At 39.3% G+C, this 18294-nt stretch overlaps 1 protein-coding gene across 1 annotated transcript in view; it reads right to left on the bottom strand.

Annotated features, from left to right (window-relative positions):
* The window catches only part of NR5A2 (nuclear receptor subfamily 5 group A member 2), an 85933-nt gene that overhangs the window by 36496 nt on the left and 31143 nt on the right, over positions 1–18294 (bottom strand). The window contains exon 5 of the mRNA XM_075509230.1: positions 5182–5301. Within this exon, the coding sequence (XP_075365345.1) occupies positions 5182–5301 (120 nt within the window). The remainder of the gene's footprint in view (positions 1–5181; positions 5302–18294) is intronic.

Below are 18294 nucleotides of genomic sequence, written 5' to 3'. Positions count from 1 at the left end.
AGTGGCAAGGTGATCCTTCCTTGAACTTGCAAGTCTGTTCCCTAGACAAACAGATTCTCCAAAGGCCTCAGCAAATACAGCTACATTGGGATAGTAGAAGCCTTCTTTGCAAGCGGGTGAGTCTAACAGAGATTACATTGCCACCTAAAATTCCTCAGGCCACACATCACCACCTTTCAATAAGGTACAGCTGAAAGATCCACAAAGTATCCCATCTAGGGAGAGGTTCAAGCCACAAAATTCTGATCTAAATTGAAGTTAAATTTTGATTTGCTTCAAAACACAACACTGTCAAGATCTTGGTTATCTCTCATGCTCTTCTCTGGTGCTATGCTTTAGAATAAAAATCCAGGTGGAAAGATGTATTTGTGTGGTGACTTTAACTAAATCTGTAGTTTCAACAATCTCAAAAAAATCTGAGATTTAGGCACATTTTTGGACAGCCTTTTTAATCTGAAAGGCTTTGACCAAACTCAGCAGAGGGAAGATTTGGCAACAATGAGTAGAGTGTAGGTATGAACAAAATGAGCAGCTTGTGTCTGGGCAGCCAAGGCTACAATTCATGTGTTTTGTGTTGACTGCTGCATGAAAATGCATGAACAATGACATTCTGTACAGAGCTTCAGTAGATACCCTGTGTGTGCTGGATCTTGGAAGCTGGCAGTGTATTACTGGTGTAGGAGATACAAAAGGAAAGTGCTCAAGTTGGAGGAATTAAAGTTCTATAATTAGAAACGGTCTGGTAAAATTACATGCCGCATGGCAAGCCTACGAAACTTGGTGCGTGGAGAGCATATTGGCAATGATTTACAATTAACCACCACATTGCAAATCACTCCTTAGCTGTTTTCTATTATGAAATTTGGAGAGTTGTAAAATGCATTTGTGCTACTTTATTTCCTTTTGAAATGGTAATTGCTACTGCTGAGGGGCAGTACTTAGTGCAGAAAATGAAGTGTGCAGCATAGGGAGGAACTTGTTTCTGAGGAACTGCTGAGGAATTGTAATGATCTGAAAAAAGGGCTTTCTTGAAACACATACACACAAAAGAGCTTCATTTATGAAACTCCAACCAAATAAATAACAAAATAAAATAAAACACAGTCTTTTTTTGTGCGAGGGACAATGCTTACTACTTTGTTGCTGACTGCACTTTTTCCCCATCAAAGTGAGCACAGTGGATTGACACTGGGTAAAACTCATAAGCCAATGGCTTGAGGGAAATGCAGATGTATGGAAATGTGATAGGAATGCCCTAAGGTAATGGGTTTTGAGCCAACGCGTTTGAAAATTATTGAGTGTGCTTCTAACTACTATCCCATTTTAGATACCTAGTGTAGAACTGACAGTGGTATGGCCCTGGGGAGCTGGATGAAGTTTGACTTTTGTGTCTGAGGAACAGAGGCCGTGCAGCCTAAGTGGAGAAAGCAGGTATGTTGTAATTAAGTGGTGATAAGTTCCCCCCTTACAGCTTCCTCCTTGATTGTGATTGTAAAAAGGACTGTGTTTATGAGTAGCTTTTATGGAGGGATATATTAAGGAAAGCAAGGAGTGAGGCTTCTGAGGTCTTAAATTTGCTAACTTGTGACAATAATCATGATCTCTCAGGCAATAAAGTCAGCTACCTAGCTCAGGTCCTCAGTTTAAAGTTAATATCTTTGAAAGCCAGATGATTGACTGTAATTTTGCTCATAGTGCTTTGCTGGTAGCAGTAAATAAAAATATCTACAGCACTTTTCATCAGAAGTGTCAGAGTGCTTTCCACACCTTAATCAATTAATTTTTATGAGATGATGGCATGGTTACTTCCCTTTCTCTACTGGAGGAACTGAAAGGATCAGGGCAGCAACCAGAAAGGGTGCAGCATTTAGTGCAACAGCAAAGACTCATAATGCCTGGGTGTGGAAGTGTGGCTTTCCAGAATTATTTTACAGTTAATACAGAGGAGACAGACACAGTCATAATTGTCCTTTCATAAGTACGTTTGAACTGGCATTGTGTCTTAGAATGACAACAGACTGGGTTGATGCTGCCAAGACGGTCCATCTTGACCCTTAGGAAAAGAAGCAGTTGTATTGGATCAGCTTAGCTAAACAACTCACTCACAACTGAGCTACAATGCAAAAAGGCAGTATACAGCAGCTGAAGCCAGGAATGGCTCGGAACAAGTACTTTGGAAGCACTGGCCAGGCATGTAGGGATGATGCTAAAAAAGCCAGTGTTCAGCTAGAGTTGAGACTTGCAAGGGATGTCAAATTGCTAGTTAGGGGATGAATGAGGGAAATGTGGGACTGCTGCTGGATTCAGCTGGTGATTTAGTGGCAGCAAACACAGACCAGGCTGAGGTTACTCAGTGCTGCCTTTGCCTCAGTCTTACTAACAAGGTCTCCCAGGCTCTGTGCTTTGTAGCAGGGCTCAAGGAGGAGGAGAGTGACCAGCATTGGGTATAAGTTGAACAAAAAGAGATTTAGACCAGAACTAAGGAAAAACTTTCTCCCCATGAAGATGATCAGGCCGTGGCGCTGGCTGCCCAGGGATGTTGTGCAGTTTCCGTCCTTGGGGGTTTTCAAAGCCCAACGGGACAAAGCCCTGAGAAACCTGGTTTGAGCAGGGTGTTGGACTAGAGACTCCTTAAAATCCCTTCGAGCCTGGATTATTCTGTGATTTTAAGATTTGTGGCTCTGGCAATTCTAGATATTTTAAACCTTCTGCTTAGCTCACCCAACTTTGTCTATCTAAATAAAAGAGGTTCTTCAATGAACGATTTTCACCCATGGAAAATCATTTAACTAGATGATGTTTTAAAGTAAATGCTTTTGAATGACAAATTGCATACAACTCGCATATTGGCATAGTAGCGGCATTTCTGTAATATCTCAACTACCGGCGGTCTTTCCGTGAGCATGCATGCCACGCACAGCCCAGCAAGAGCAGGCGCAGTCCGCGCAGCTGCGCCCAGTCCTGTGAGCAATCTGGCTTTTAATCTAGGATGACAGTGACCGGAGCTGAATGATAGCAGGACAATACCGTGGCATTACATGTAGATTTCAGACTCTTTCCAGTTTCAAAAACAGCAGCCAGAAACTGCGTGTTTATTTCAGGTCTGGTGTCTCCCTATTTCTCAAGGAGAACATGTGGTGCATACATGGGAGTATCTCCTCTAGCCGTTAGCAAGCGTGAAATGGGAAGGACTCCGTCCATAAGGAAAGGGACTGACTGTAGTGTTCTTGTTTGGTGTCTTGTAACATGGCTCCTTGCTCTCCGAGCAGCCCAAGTGCAAAGAGGAACGTACAGATGATGGGAGACTCTGGGGGTGCTTGCACCGAACTTCAAAATGACAACCTTTGGCATAGGAAAGCAACACTGGGTTGAAAGGAGGATGTATTAAACCCATTTGACAAACCTGAGGCAAAAATGGATGCAATCGGTCCAATTTAGCTGGGTTTTAATTTAGTTGGAGACTATAATTCTGCCTGGAAATATACAACTTCCAAAACCAGCTGATGGTTTGGAAGCAGTACATTTAATAAGCATCCTGTTACCTGTTGTCCAACAGTGATGAAATGCTCTGCTTTGCCTTGAGATCACGCACAGTTGGGGTTTTTTTCAAGAAAAAAGTGGCTAATGAGGTAAGAATTATTACTGTGGAAATATGGGGACAATGGCTAGGATTTAAGGGTATTTAGATGTCTCTAATGCTTTCAGTGGGACTTAGGCACTCAGTACCTCTAAAAACTAGATAATCACATAACAAATGAGACACTAATTTAGCAGTTCTCTCAGGAACAGAAAACTGTCAATATACTTATAGTTTTATAAACAAAGGAACAAGCAAGCACCCTGTGTGGTAAATAAAATAATTGCTGGTACAATTGTCCATGTTTTGCAGATGATGAAATGGAAAGGGGATCAGTCATTTTCTCAATAGCACCAATATAAACCAAGAGTAATGAAACTAATTTTTGCTCATATAATTAGGGAGTATAACTTTATCTCAGATAGGTTAGTGACTTTCCACAAAGGTGCAGGAGTCAGTTCCACAGCTAGATTTTGAATTTGCCCACTTCTTTTCTTGGACAAGTTGATCATTTCTCCCTTCTGCTGTATACTTTTTAATCATAAATGCAACCAGTTATTTCTCCTTCTGATTCCTATAAACACTTGTTCTTAGTGTTAAGAAATGGCTACAGTTTTAAAATTATAACTAAAGCTGTAAGCAGATTCCACAACATGCACACATAAATGATGTATCTTAGAAAAAGGAGCTCTTTCCCATGTGTGTATAAAATGACGCAGTTCAGTTTGCAGCTGCTTAAATATCAATGGGCCATCATTTATTTTCACTTTGAATCAGGAGCATAATGTGCACTTTGCTTCTCTTTGATACTGTGATTTTTCTTCTGTTAAAACCAGAATAAGAAGCTTAGGAATAAGGTTCTTATTTTACTGTCAAGTTCTTTGTGCTTTGAAAAGTATGAGGGAGACAAAACTTTCTATTTCCTTTGGGTTTTCTCACAGTTTTCCTAATATTTGCCACATTATTGCTCTTGCGTTTTGGGAGCATCTGACACCTGAAGAAAATTAACCCTTGGAAAGCTGTGCAAAAACTGCAGGGTGCATACCCTGAGACAGCTCCTGAAACCATACCTGCATTTATATGGACTGAATAGTTTTCCTGGGATTAGATATCTCAGCTCCCCAGTTTCTCACACATGCGCATACTTCTCTAAAAGCAAGACATTTCTGAGGTAGTAGCTGCAGTTTCTCTAGGTTTCTGACCCAGCTAGTGTTTCTTTTGAGTAAACCACAATTCTGAAGGGAAAATAAGCTATAATTGCTTAGACCTAAAGCATCAGGTTTGGGAGGTTTGTTGTTGCTGCTGTCAGAAACCATTTTAGCCCCAAGGAAATACAACTTCTGGAGAAACACTTCTCATCTGCTATTTTTCAATCACTGAAGTATACAAGTATATTTGAAAAGCAAAGTGCTTATGATTATATCTGCTTTTATAAGTTTAACTGTAATCAGCAGACTAGGAACAGAGTGCACAAGTCATTTTATCTACATTATTTGTGGAGAATCTCTGAGAACACAGGAGTGCTTCTGACCTAGTTAAACTCCTGCTATTTTGAAAATGATTATCAAAAAGCCATCAATACTTCTCTGAGCCCATATACTCACTTGTTGCCTGGTAACCAGAAGGATGGAGCCTTCTTTCCCGTGTACCACTTGCCGGTAAATGTGATCTAGAATTAAGAGTTCACTCCAACAGTTCTGAAGCAACTTCATTTGGTCATCAACCTGTAAAGCAAACACGAACATTGGTGGCATCACTCTGGGAGTAAGTCTTACATCACGCTATGGAGTCAGTCCTTCTTCAAGCATCTGGTTAACGTCATGAGAACAGAAACGCTATCAAAAATTATTCATCCACAAAATTGCTATTCTCAGCTGAATAAATAGAGTACTGCTGAAACCCTTATCCGTAAAATGTATAGAATATTTACTATTGCTTACACTCTAGGAAAGCAGAACTATGTCATTGTTATGCAAAGTAATAATAATAATGGTGTATTTATTAAATGCTCATGGAAATGGGAGATTATTTTTACTCAAAACAAGAATAGCAGAAATAACACTAATGTGAACTTTCCCATACTCCCGATCCTTGAACCTCAGCTTCTGGAAATAGTAAGGAATCTGCAGATCCAAGAACATTATTGCTGCAACAAGCCCACGTCAGAGGTAGGTCCCTGGCAAAGGAAAAAGTGAAGAGAGAGGTAAACACTGCCTCTAAGCAGCTTCAGGAGTCACCGGTAGGGCAAGAAGCGGCTGTGCACAAGGCAGTAGCGAGCAGCGAGACGTATCACTGACTGCATTGGGTAACAGGAGGAACATGCTGGCCACTCAGCACAAGCAACCTACATTACGTTTTTGTGCAATGTTATTTGGGATGTAGGTATTATAGGACAACAAAGCATACCACTAAACTGACTCCTATTGCAACTGGATTGCATTCAGTTTTATTCACTTTGAAGAATAATTAAGACTTCCGTGGAAGTGGGAGAAAAAAAATTCACAAATTAGCAGAAGACAAACTATGAATTTAAGTCACGGTAAGCACCAATATCCTCTGGACCTGTTCTTGCTGAACTTACTGATTTCTTCATAAAATCAAACAAAGTCTTTGACTTCAGACGTGTCCTGAAAGAGTTAAGATATGCATACATTAGCCTTGCTGCAATTAAGTGTCTGGTGTAGATGTGGTAATAGCATGTATATAGTTAAAAGGACTCTAAGAACCTGCATAGACAGCAATTGCTGAACAGATTAAAAATGATAGGAATTAGAAGTAAAAAAGAAATTAACAAAGAGAATATTTAAAGTGGAAAAATGCCTAGAATTTCTGAGATATGGAACTATTAAAATTGTTTTTCAGGGGTTCTAATTTCAATTGCTTTAGAACTAGATTTGATAATTCACAGGAAACCACATTATAAGGAGCAATCTTGCATGAGCTGAATTAGATAATGCAATAGATGCTCTCAAATTTTATCAGCTACGACCTAATGAATTTTTGAACTTTCAAGCTTGTTTTCTAGTTGTGTAGAGAAGGAGGTAACGTTTGTTACTAATAGATTTTTGTACTGTCACCTGTGAAATTTCCTAGTATTGTCTTTCCAGTGTCTTTCCAGTCACTTGCCATATAGCTCAGACTTTAACATCTTAAACATTGAAGTCTCTGTTTGCCTCCTTCATTCATCATAACTTCCCGTCTCCCCACTCACAGTCTTCTCCCAACTGTTCTTGTCCCAGTTTCTCCCTCTTAGGTTTATTCCCTCTTGCTGGACTGTGCAAGCAAATGAAATCAGGAGAGAAAGGCAGCAGATTAGCATAAAGCCAGCGGGGAGAGAAGGGCAGAAGAACCTGTGTGCAGCAGATCACGTTCTCCCGCAGAGCCTGCACTAGGACCCTCAGTTCTGGCTTTTACCTGCTCCATGACTGCAGCAGGTATCTGTGCTGGAAAACTGCACAACTCACTCCCTCCACTACTGCTTTACCTAGAGGATGATATAATTTTCATGGGGTTTTGTTTTGGTTTTTTAAATTTTATTTTTATCCCCCTCTTTGCTCTTTAAAAAGCAAACAAGAAACAACAACAACAAAACCAAGGAAAACTATATCCAAATATCTATGCCAAAATAATAGCTTAAGGTTGCAAAATCAAGCACTGCAGAATTAGTCAATGCTTGTATTAAGATTGTCTGTCTTATTCTTATTTTGTCTTCAATCTGTGTTTGTGTTATAACGGATTTTAATGTGTAGACACAAAAGGGCTGAATTAGTATTGTGCAAACATTCTCAGTTCCAATATTTCAAATGTTTTGCATGCTTTGGCTTTCCAGTATTAAGAATAATCTTTTATCTCACAGTTGCTGTTCTGCCTACAGTCACAGTTAATACATGTATACTCAGATAACCCCTATAAGCTACATATCCATTGGCAACAGAGGTGGAGGAAAGAAAGAGGTGTGGCCTCTGGAGATGGATATATTACTAAGTCAAAGTAAAGCTAGTGCTATCACCAACTCAGCCTTGCTCCGTCCCTATGCTGTCTGTGCCCATGATAATTCATTTCTGTTCAGATCACAGAGCAAGGCTGATTCTGTATTAAACATCTCTTCTTCTGCCCACAACACGTATTTGACTACAAAACCATTTCAGCCAACTGACTTGTTAGCTCAAGAGAGGACAGTAAATTACCGTATTGATACACTCCCTACCAAAACATGGGCCAGGTTTCGAGTAAGGCATTATTTGAAGAAAATGTTTGAAATTTACAGATTCTAGTACTCTTGCTTTTTACGTGAAACTGTTCTGTGATCATTTTCTCCTCTGTACAATAAGGCGTTACAAAAATCAAATAAATCATGCTAACATGATAATTTAATCCAAAATTAGCTTTTCACACAAAGGTATCATAGCTTACATCTGAATGAAACTGTGAGGCAGTTTAAACATTCAGCATCCATGTCATAACAACTAATACCTGAATAAGAGGTCAAGCATTTGAATATATTATAAATGACATATTTCCAGCTAACCCATCTGTCTCAGCCACAGGCTTTTGAAAACAAACTGCACTTTACAGGTCTGGCTTTCTGAAGGCCCCTGCAATCAAAGCTTACCTCCCAAGCTTTATCATATCATTACCGAGCCAGTGCTGTGAGAACAGTATGAGATGGCAAAATCACAAAAAAAAAATGTTTTGCACATAGCCTGTTCCTGCTGTTCTACAAGACTCATAAAACTAGCAACAGCGAACATCTGCTAGTGGTTCACAAAATCTGCTCCTCTGTATTCACTGATATTTAACCAGTGAAAGCCTATAAAATGGATAGCATAAAAAGCACAATACACATCCAAAACACAGTATTGCCTTCAGAAGACCGTTAGATCCAGCTGCTTTTGCCATTTTAAGAAAGCTGGCAGGGCAGCAGAATGCTTCCCAGTTTGCACTAGGAAGAAACAGGGATGACTTAAAGGAGGGTCATAGATTACTAAAATGTAGGGCAAGTGATCAGTTCCAGCCTACTTCTGAAAGGCATGTAGATGAGGAAAACACATACTTTATCTCTGCTAATGCATACGAAATGAAAAATAGAAAACAACATAGATCACATGGAACAAAAACGGTAACACACCACTTATGTTAGAATGAGCTGGTAAACTTTATGACGTGTGTAACTTCAGCCAGAACACAAACACCTTTGTGTTTCTGTGGCACCTCAATAAATGAGTTGCAGAAGTGTATTATCTGGCAAAATGAAAAAATCAGCCTTTCACCAAAACAAGTATGTGCCTTAAACCTGAAGGCAAAGAGGCTTAAGTTTTGGTGGCCAAAGTGGAGAGTGAGTTCTGAAGAGGAAGGCCCTCTGCAGAAAAAGCACATTGTTGACTTCAGTCTTCTGACTCCAAAGCTAAAGCGTGCTAGTCCGCCATTAACAAGGTAAGCAGGAGAAAAGATAAGATGCTATCACCAAAATAACTTAGGTCCAGTCTGGGACTTCCCTATAATCAACATAATTTTCAATTATGTTATACATTGAATTAGAAACAAGCTCATAAACTTGTACTACTGGCTAAACTTTGAGGTTTTTTCAGTTGTGGAGATCTTTAAGAGTATTATCAATGTTTTAACAACGGCAAGAAAAAAGTGCCCTTTGTCCCAGCTACTGGGAATGCTTATAAATAAAATTTGAACATCATATGGCCAAAATCGGATGCTGCAAGAACACTACCCAAATTTGCAGCTGCTCCCTGCCGTAACAGAACATTGACACAAGGATAATGTAACCCATGTCTTACCTAAGCAAGTTGTCAAATGAGATACCCATTTGACACCTATCTAGCCTCGAGCAAAAGCTGTATGTGTGTAAATACTGTGCCCAGATGGTTAAATTTAGGTCCTCTCTGGCCAGTGGCATTCAGATGAAGACACACCAGTGGGGATAGCATAACTGGAAATTGTTGCTGAAGAAATGGCTTTTAAGGAAAGATGTGGAGGAAGCTAAGCTAAGGGAGGGTGTGTGACTCAAAAGAAATAGGAGATCATTTCCAGCGTGCAGGGTGGCATGAGAGAGTAATAATGTTATGAGTATGAAAGGAGTAAAACATCACACTTGTAAAACTGCTGCTAAGTGACAAGGGAAGCAAAGAGAGTGCTCAGGAGGAGGCTTTAAGGGAGGGGAATGGGGAGGCAGTGTGGTGAGAGAAGACATAGGGGAAGTTGGATGTCATGTAAAACCTTGAAGGTGAGGGTGATGAGATTGGATGAGATGCAGACTTAAAGAGTTTGTGTGACAGTAAGTGATGCTGCTGGGGCACGGGAGGAGCAAGTACTTTGTGTTAGAGAAGCGGAGGATGGCGGTTGTTGCCAGCACAGGCAGAAGTCCCAGAGGTGAAAATGGACATGTGCATTGTCTGCTCTCTCAAGCAGCAGGGATACAAAGGTGGAGCAAGGGATAGCTTTGTGATAGCATACCTATGGCAATAGGTAAATTCTATTTCCTATACCAAAATCCTATTTACCTATGCTTACAGTGAGGACAAGGAAGCACATCAGAATTTGGAGTCATCCATAACCTTGTATCTCATGCTGTTTGGACTACTTGTAGAATATTCCCCAAGTCATAAGCTGGAAGACAAATAGTCACTGCCACAACCACCCAGTGCCATCCCACTGTGCTGCCTACTAACTACCAAGCTAGCCAGAATAAACTAACATAAGAGCACAACTCATTATGCACAAAGGGTCCCCCAGCATCTGGAATGCTGATAGGTAAACAGGTAGACATGGTGAATGAGGCACTGAACAGTCAGTTTGCCTGTGCAATATCCACTTAGAGGTGTTTTGTGTGCAAGTGGATGGCAGGATGCAATGCACTATATTCTGATAAGGTTTTAAGATTTTGTCCTTCCCGTGTTGACTGGAAACATATCTTCAGTGACCTCAAGGTAGAAATGTGCACAGTATCAGTATTAATTGACAATATTTCAGTATCGCGACCTCTGTGAAAGAAAACTTTGGCGCGCTCGCTGTCTCTCTCTTTCTCCCCCGCCCCAGGAGGGAATCACTACTTGCACAGCCTATTTGCCGCAGCACTCGGGAAGGGCTGGCTGCAGCCTGGTGGAACTGTGAGACTTCTTTGTGTCCACTGTGAAAGATTCACATGGTATTGCTCATCTGCACAGTGAACTTCATGCTGTTAAATATCTGAACACAGGTTTGAACGCAGAACTTCCTGGCAGCATGCTGAGTTCCTCCACCTTATATTCCATATAAATGGAATTATAAGGTGACTTTAGATCACTTTTCTGAGTTCTCTGTTAACAAGGATTAGAAAACAGGCATGCATGAGCATACATTTAGATGCAACTATTGGTTTCCATAATTTATCTTACCAATATAATGCAAGTCACCTAGGATATTTCCAGGAGTGGAGAAAATAGACTCTCAATTTGAAGTGTAAAGGTCTAATCCTGAGCACTGTGGCGACACACTATGTCTTGGCAGGACAAAAAGATGGTCTGGGGTTGGGGATGGGAATGTCACATTTGCCTGCTAAACCCCAGACTCTCACTCAGCTGGTCCCTTAGCTTTTGGTACGGGACTCAGTGGAAGTTTGTCAGGCTTGTTGAGGCCTCTGTTGACACTGCAATACACAATCACACATTATCAACTGTAGTTAAAGGAAGGACTTATCTCAGAAATGCTGGTTACTCATCTGAAAAACTATTTGCGCTGATGTTAGAGATGAGGAAGGCGAGTACAAGACAAGAGTAGTATTGTTGTGGAGTATATGCTTCCCACAGCACAGAACGTTAATCATTATAAACTTTTGTTTTCTCTGAAGAAGAACATTGAAATTGCCAAACAGTAAAATGAAGAATAATGTGTATGCTTTGCTGAAATGCACCTTAATCTTGTCAAAACCACACTGCGTCTTTCTTTTAGGAAAGTGTTTCACAATATTTAGCATACTATAACCAACAACTGCAGATTTATTACAATTTTTCTTCTGAAGAGGTATTTTCAGCCTGACACTTGATGAATTACCTGTTAAAAGTTTCGGGGTCATGGTTTTTTGTGTTGCTCCAAGTTAAATATTTTCCTTATAATTATTGCTGCAGATTCAGTTAAACAATGCACTCGCCTTTTACCCATTCTACACCTCCCTTTTGAGAAGCTGGAGAATCCTTTTTCATCTCTTTTCATCAACTTGCACTATAGCTTTGGGCTTTTCTGCTACTAAAAATTTAAAAGGGTATCTAATGATTAAAAAAAAAAAAAGGTGATTGAAATTTATGTGATAAAACCGTGTTGGATTCAGCTGAATTGTTTTTACTTATGCTTCTAAAAGGGAATGCCAGTATAGAAATAACATGAAGCATTCATCTCATAGTGCCACTTTTAAATTCTACGGCCATTGAATAGCCATTTCCTAGTGAATATGAAGTGATTAAACATCTGTCTGAATTGTTCAGCCTGAAGCATACAGGTTCAAGGGATGGTTGAACTTTCTTTCAAATGTAGTTAGGAGATCACTTACAAGTCATTGCAGACACGTAGCTCGAGCTGTTACTCCATTTTCTTATGCTATAGTGAAGCAAATCGCCCCAAATCAAAGTTTTATAAGACAAGTGCACTCCAGAGGCTAATTTTTACTCTTGAATGCATGCATGGTTTCCAAATTGTTACAAAGGTAGAGAAGGATTTGGACTCTGCAGATGGGTTGCTGCTAACAGTGGGAAACCTCCCGTGCAAGGTTGCTGTCAAAAAGCAGCACGTAACAGCCAATGCGGTTTTAAAAGTATATGCACATAACTTTCAGAATCAGTGAATGCCCTAATAAAATGTGATTACTACCTATAACCTCAGTAATAAAACGCTACAAAGTTCAAGAAAAAATTATTTAATATTAACTATGATTGTTCCAGCGCTTTACTAGAAACCTGTGTGTTATATAAAATTTCTAGGTAAAGGCAGGGAGCGATCTTTACAAGCCCATGTTGGGTTAGACGACTGTCCTGTTGCCGTCTAGCTCTAGTGTGAAGTGAGTATAAAATCTGTCCAAGGTTGGTAGCATTTTACATTTTTTCGTGATTTGAAAATGAAAGGAAATATAGAAATACTTCAGTGTGTGCCTTTTCCGGCTCCTTTACAGCATGTAAAGAGGCTGTTATAAAGGTGCAATTATACTTGGTGTGTGCCTCTGTGTGTGTGTGTACCTCTTCCTTCAATAACTTCTGAATCCCTCAGTCAGTAGTCAGCTTATTTCAACAGGGAGTTCATCTATCCAAGACATTAAGTTCCTATGTGCCTTGTGTGAATCAGTATCCAGATAGAGGAAAGTAACTGCTGGTTACCATGCTGAAAGAAAGGCTCATATGCTCACCCTTTATCCAACAGCAGGGAGCCGAGAGAGAGGAAGGGAGAAAGACTAAAATGCTTCATTAACTCCCTGCTCATGGAACCATTAGTATGTGGAATATCAAGCCACTTCTCAGGGTTTTAAGGGCCATAGATAAGGAATTTATAGCACAAAGCAACATTATACCTTTAAAAATCCCCACACTTTCACCCTTCCAAAATGTGAAGCAGTGAATATGTGGTGCCCATGCTCCGAATAGCGTGTGGTGTTTCCTGCTTAGCAAATGCACACGGGGAGAGCGATGGCTTTGCAACAGCTTCTCCCCTTGCATGCCCCTGGACAGCTGTGTGTAAGATCACTGTGAAAGAAGGGATCAAAGCAGCAGTGACCAGCCATTTCCCAGTTTCAGGGCTAATCTTCCATTGAATCAAAATACTTAAATAAAAAGCAGCCTTGAGCATCAGTTCACACTCATCCCATTTTCTTGCAGGAATATAACACAAGGTGTGTGAGTCTAGGGGCCTCAGGTTGCTGAAGGGAGTATGGGCAAGCAGCAGATGGTGATCCTACTAAAGAATAAGACCTCTCTTTTTTTCTGGATCTTTGGACTCCATTTAGAGAGTATTCCCCTCTATTAAGGAGAAGGTAAATGACAAATCTCAGTTCTTCAAACATCAGATGAAAGGGCTGTTACAATAAACTTTGTGTGTGCGTCTATATATATATATATATATATTATATAGTGTGTCAAATGCGACATATAACAGTCCTATTTTCTCCCCTTTTCCTCACATTTATCTCTGTGCAAACTGCATGAAAATGACTTAGTATTTCACAGTCAGCATTATTTATGATGAATTATAAATGTGTTTTTCTTAGGTTCTTTTTAGGTGGGTTTTTTTTAACTGAAAATAAGAAAGGATTTCTTTTTAGTCCCAACTGAAAATTTTGCTTACAATGCAGTGTTTCTTCCCTGTCAAAGTGAGTGCAAAGATAAGGAAAGAGGAAAATTAATTCTTCTTCTCAGCATCTGTTTTACAGGGTGAAGAAGGAGGTGCCTTCTTCAGGACTGGAGCCATAGAACTAACTGACCTTCAAACTCCTACTTCTGTGAGTATCTCTACTGATGTTAGAAAAGCATAAGTTTATGTATTGTTGGGTCTAGAATTTTTTAAAAAATCAGATAATGTTATGTAGTTCGTGTAGCAGTTTTGGTACTAAAGCTGTTTTATTCCCTTGCATTACTCCAGAAATACACCTGTTTTTTCTGATCTCAACTAACTAACTGCAAAAATGTGCTGGGCCATATTCTTAACTCTTGACTTGCATGAACATAAGTCCTCTGACTTCCACATAAACAAAGTCAGAATTAGGCCCACTCGATTCATCGTTAGCCTTGCGGGTCTGACCTGCTTTTTAGGATGCACAATGATGTCCTCCAGGGAATCAGAAGGCAAGACTGAGTCTAGTAAATTTTATGGTACTGCTGGTGAATTTATTCTCAATATATTGAATCAGCAGTTTCACTCTATTGTACAGCCTTCGATTAAAGCCTCTCTGGTCTTCTCCAGGTCACACATATTTTAGTATTATCTGAAAGGATTTCTAATATGTAATGTTCCTTTCCTGTTTGGTGATTTATTGGATAAATTATGATTTCATTTTTCTTACAGCTACCCCATTTTTCCAGCTGACACTTATTCTAAGAGTCTATAGGTAAACTTTACCTCCTACATTAGCTCTCATTTATAAAATTTCTTAGAAAACAGCAACACCAAGTTTTGACAGAGATCAATACAACACACAGGGGTGGATTGTTAATATTAAAGACAAAGTCCTAGTGAGAACTAAATTTATTTTCCACAAAATAAATATTCTATTAAAACTCAATCAACTACGTATAATATAGAAAATATTTTTAACTTGTGACACAAGAGACATGCTAATTTCAGACAGACTCTTTAATATGGTAACAGGCAGGCAGAGTAATCTCTCAACACACTTAGGGTCCTGTTCTTTCAAGTGCTGCATGCCCCAGAACACCCAGAACGCCCCAGTTTTGCATGCATTAACACAAGAGTTATTTAAATTGGCTCTTGTTTCAATTACAGTATGTGGTTACTCTTCTGTTTAATAGGATTTGTGTTTATTTCTAGCACAGCTATTCAAGGGGATGTGGAGTATGGGAAAAGGGCAAGCCATAAGATAAGTATAACCTTACTCTTTTAACAGGTGACACCTACAAAGGTTGGTTTGTGTACACAGTGTTGGACTGTATTCACAGTTATACCGATGGGAATATGCAGATAATCTTCCGATGTCATGACTAAAAAGGAGTTACTTTAACATCACATCAGTGTAAATGAGAGAATAATAATTTTCCAGGTAAGTATTAGTGATACCCAGGGTTGGACACTGATAAACCACACAAGGAATCTAATACTTTGGATGTTCCATGCCACTTCTAGTTATCATCAAATCAGCAGTTTTGTATTTTAAATGTTCTTTATCTTTTGATTGCACAGCATTGCAGTCTTTTTCAGCAATTAAAATACGTTGGTTTATATTTTACTTTTCATAGTCCTCAATACTTTTGACAAACATCCAACTATGTAAGGGCAGATATTTCCTTCTGCCCATACTTGAATCACTGAAACATATGGATCTGAAGCCTCAAGACTGGGAGCTATAGTGTGCTAAGCAGGACAGAAAGTCACCTGTAATACACCTTTGGCAATAGAGGCTGGTGTTATTGTAAAACACTGCACTTGGCATACAAATGTATTCCACTGTGTTTTCCTCTGTTTTGTAATAGAACAGCCAAAAAAAGCCACAGCAAAAGCAGTAAGAAATCATGAGAAACAGTATCTTCAGACAAGATGTGAAAGGAGATGGTATACTGATGAAGAAAAAATACAGAAAGGTTGTCTTACATCCCAAGGGCTGCAGCAGTAACAGTAAGTCACTGGGCCAGAGATTAAATGAGGAAGAAGACCCAATGATAAGGGAGAAAGTGAAAGAAAATTCAGCATTATGAATGGGGGTTGTCATGTATTAAACCAGTATCCATCTGACTTGATAGAAAAAGTTGCTTAAAACCACCACCAAAGGAAGCTGAAGTCATACAAGAAGGTTGTGGAGAAGTAGTGAGAACCAGTGATGCATGAGCTGATGAGCTACTGTACATGGGAAAAAGGCTTAGTACTTCTCTTTACATCTTAAAAGCATTGCAGGAGGTTCTCAGCATGCAGCTACTACCAAATCCTTTCAGCTATGAACATCATCTTCAAAAAAATTAACTCCTTTCCCAACAAAGTCAAGTGTAAAAGAGCAGACAGAGCCATGCTATAAAAAATCAGAGGAAGTGTTGACTGAACGAATGTTTAAGGAATAGGCAAGGGTGTATTAAAATGTTTTTCCCATTTATCCTTTCATTTGGCTTTGTGTCATTTATTCCCACTTCCTGTTTCCTGTATTCTAATTTGGAAATCTCTGAAGTATCGTTAAAAAAGGTTGTCACAACTCTGCCCAGGTCCCATACAGACATTAGCACTGCAGTTAGTTAGGATTAATATTAATGTTTAAAAATATCCTTGAAGAAACTGTTTTTATTTGGGCTGCTTGTTATGTTGATGAGAGGAAGTTTTGCAGTACAAAACACAGAATGAGCAGGAACCTTAGAGGTGAAAATGACTGTGGACTGTGACACAGCTCAGCCAGCCTCTGACTCTCTGCTGTCACAGCTGGACAGAGGTATCAAAATTTCGAGTCTCTAAATTGGGTTCCTACATGTCTGTATGCAATAGAAGATTAGCTGTGAGTTTAGGAAAAAGGGAGACAGTCTGTACATCTAATTTATTAGTTTTTTCTTAGCTCATTTCTGAATGACAGCAGGGGTGATGAACAACAAAATCAGGTTGCTCTGATTACTTCCCGTTCACCCATGAGTGTGCCATACACCACAACTGTGGGAGCTAAGTTTTAATCAGACTGGCAGAAACCCGGTCAATGGGCAAGAGCTTGTAATAAAATGGCAGCATTTTCTTCAAAAAATCATTTTTTGCATAGCTTGTGTTCAAGCGTCTGGCATTCTACTAATAATCTAGGTCTGAGTATCAGTTACTTTGGTTCGTAACTAAGTTTAAAATGAGTTTTATTTTTGAAGATTTACCATGATTAAAATATTACTTTGACACCTAAATGTAAGAAGATTTATTGATTAATCCCAGATTTATCCCAGACTTATCAAAGGAAAGTGCATCGCGACTCTGCCTCTAATAGGTTTTTCTGAGGTGTATTAGAACTTTTTTAATATGGCTACATAAGTCTATACCAGGGCAATTTTCCTGGTACATAAAATAGCCTGAATGATTTAGAAGTATAAATGAATGCAAGATTATACAAATATTCAGCATCATTTCACTGACAGCTAATGGATTGAATTCTCTCTTTGGCTCTCTTCTTTTTTTTAACTAATCTGCCTGAGGGTCTGTTTCTTTTAGAATATAAGGTCTTTAGGCAAGGGACTGCCTATTACTATGGTTTTATGCAGTACCTGTTTATGCTACCATAAATCTAATAGTAGAAAAGGGTTGCCTGACTGCATGGAGCATACATGGTCACTTCTCTGTAAATAAAATCATCTATCTTTCAGTTTAAACCGCCAGCCCCCAAAATAAACCCAGAATGTCCAGTTAAATAATACAAGATATTATTAGTGAAGTGCACAGTCTCCTTACATAAGTATAAGCATCAGCTTAACAACACCACGAGAATACTTTGCTCAGTATTTTTTTGTAGTGTGGCATAACCGTATAACCTGACGTCCTATGTAGCACCATCCTAGGTATGGTATTACATGGTATCCTAAGCTTGGATGGTATATAAGAAGTTATTTCATTACAAATGTCTTTGAGACTGATTCTACAATTCATATGCAGACAGAAATACAAAAATGCCTGGGCTACAACAGAAGACTTCAGGGAGTCGGTCTTTAGTTTTATTGCTTTATATCTGTGAAGGCTCTGATAATGCACACATTTTTTAAGTACAACCTAACATAAGCCAACTTCTAAATTCAGCTTCTGGCGACAGCTCCTTTTATATTTCCTCTTGCATGAGCACACACAGCACCAAAATCCAATCTACTGTGTCAAATATATGCATTTTGCAAATATATGACTATTTGATAAATGGAGTTGAATCTGGGTTTTTTAGGTTACTTTTAACAACTGAGAAATGTGCATAGTTTATTTTTTAGCTCACATGTTGCATGCAAATTGCCTCTTTCTACAGTGCAATGTGCATACGAAGTTCCCTGAGATGTCTGAACTAGATTCACTGTGACTACTTGTCCAGA

Source organism: Mycteria americana, chromosome 7, assembly GCF_035582795.1.
Source record: "Mycteria americana isolate JAX WOST 10 ecotype Jacksonville Zoo and Gardens chromosome 7, USCA_MyAme_1.0, whole genome shotgun sequence".
Lineage (NCBI taxonomy): Eukaryota > Metazoa > Chordata > Aves > Ciconiiformes > Ciconiidae > Mycteria > Mycteria americana.
The sequence above is the reverse complement of the archived record's forward strand: the minus strand, read 5'-3'. Positions and strand labels throughout refer to the sequence as shown.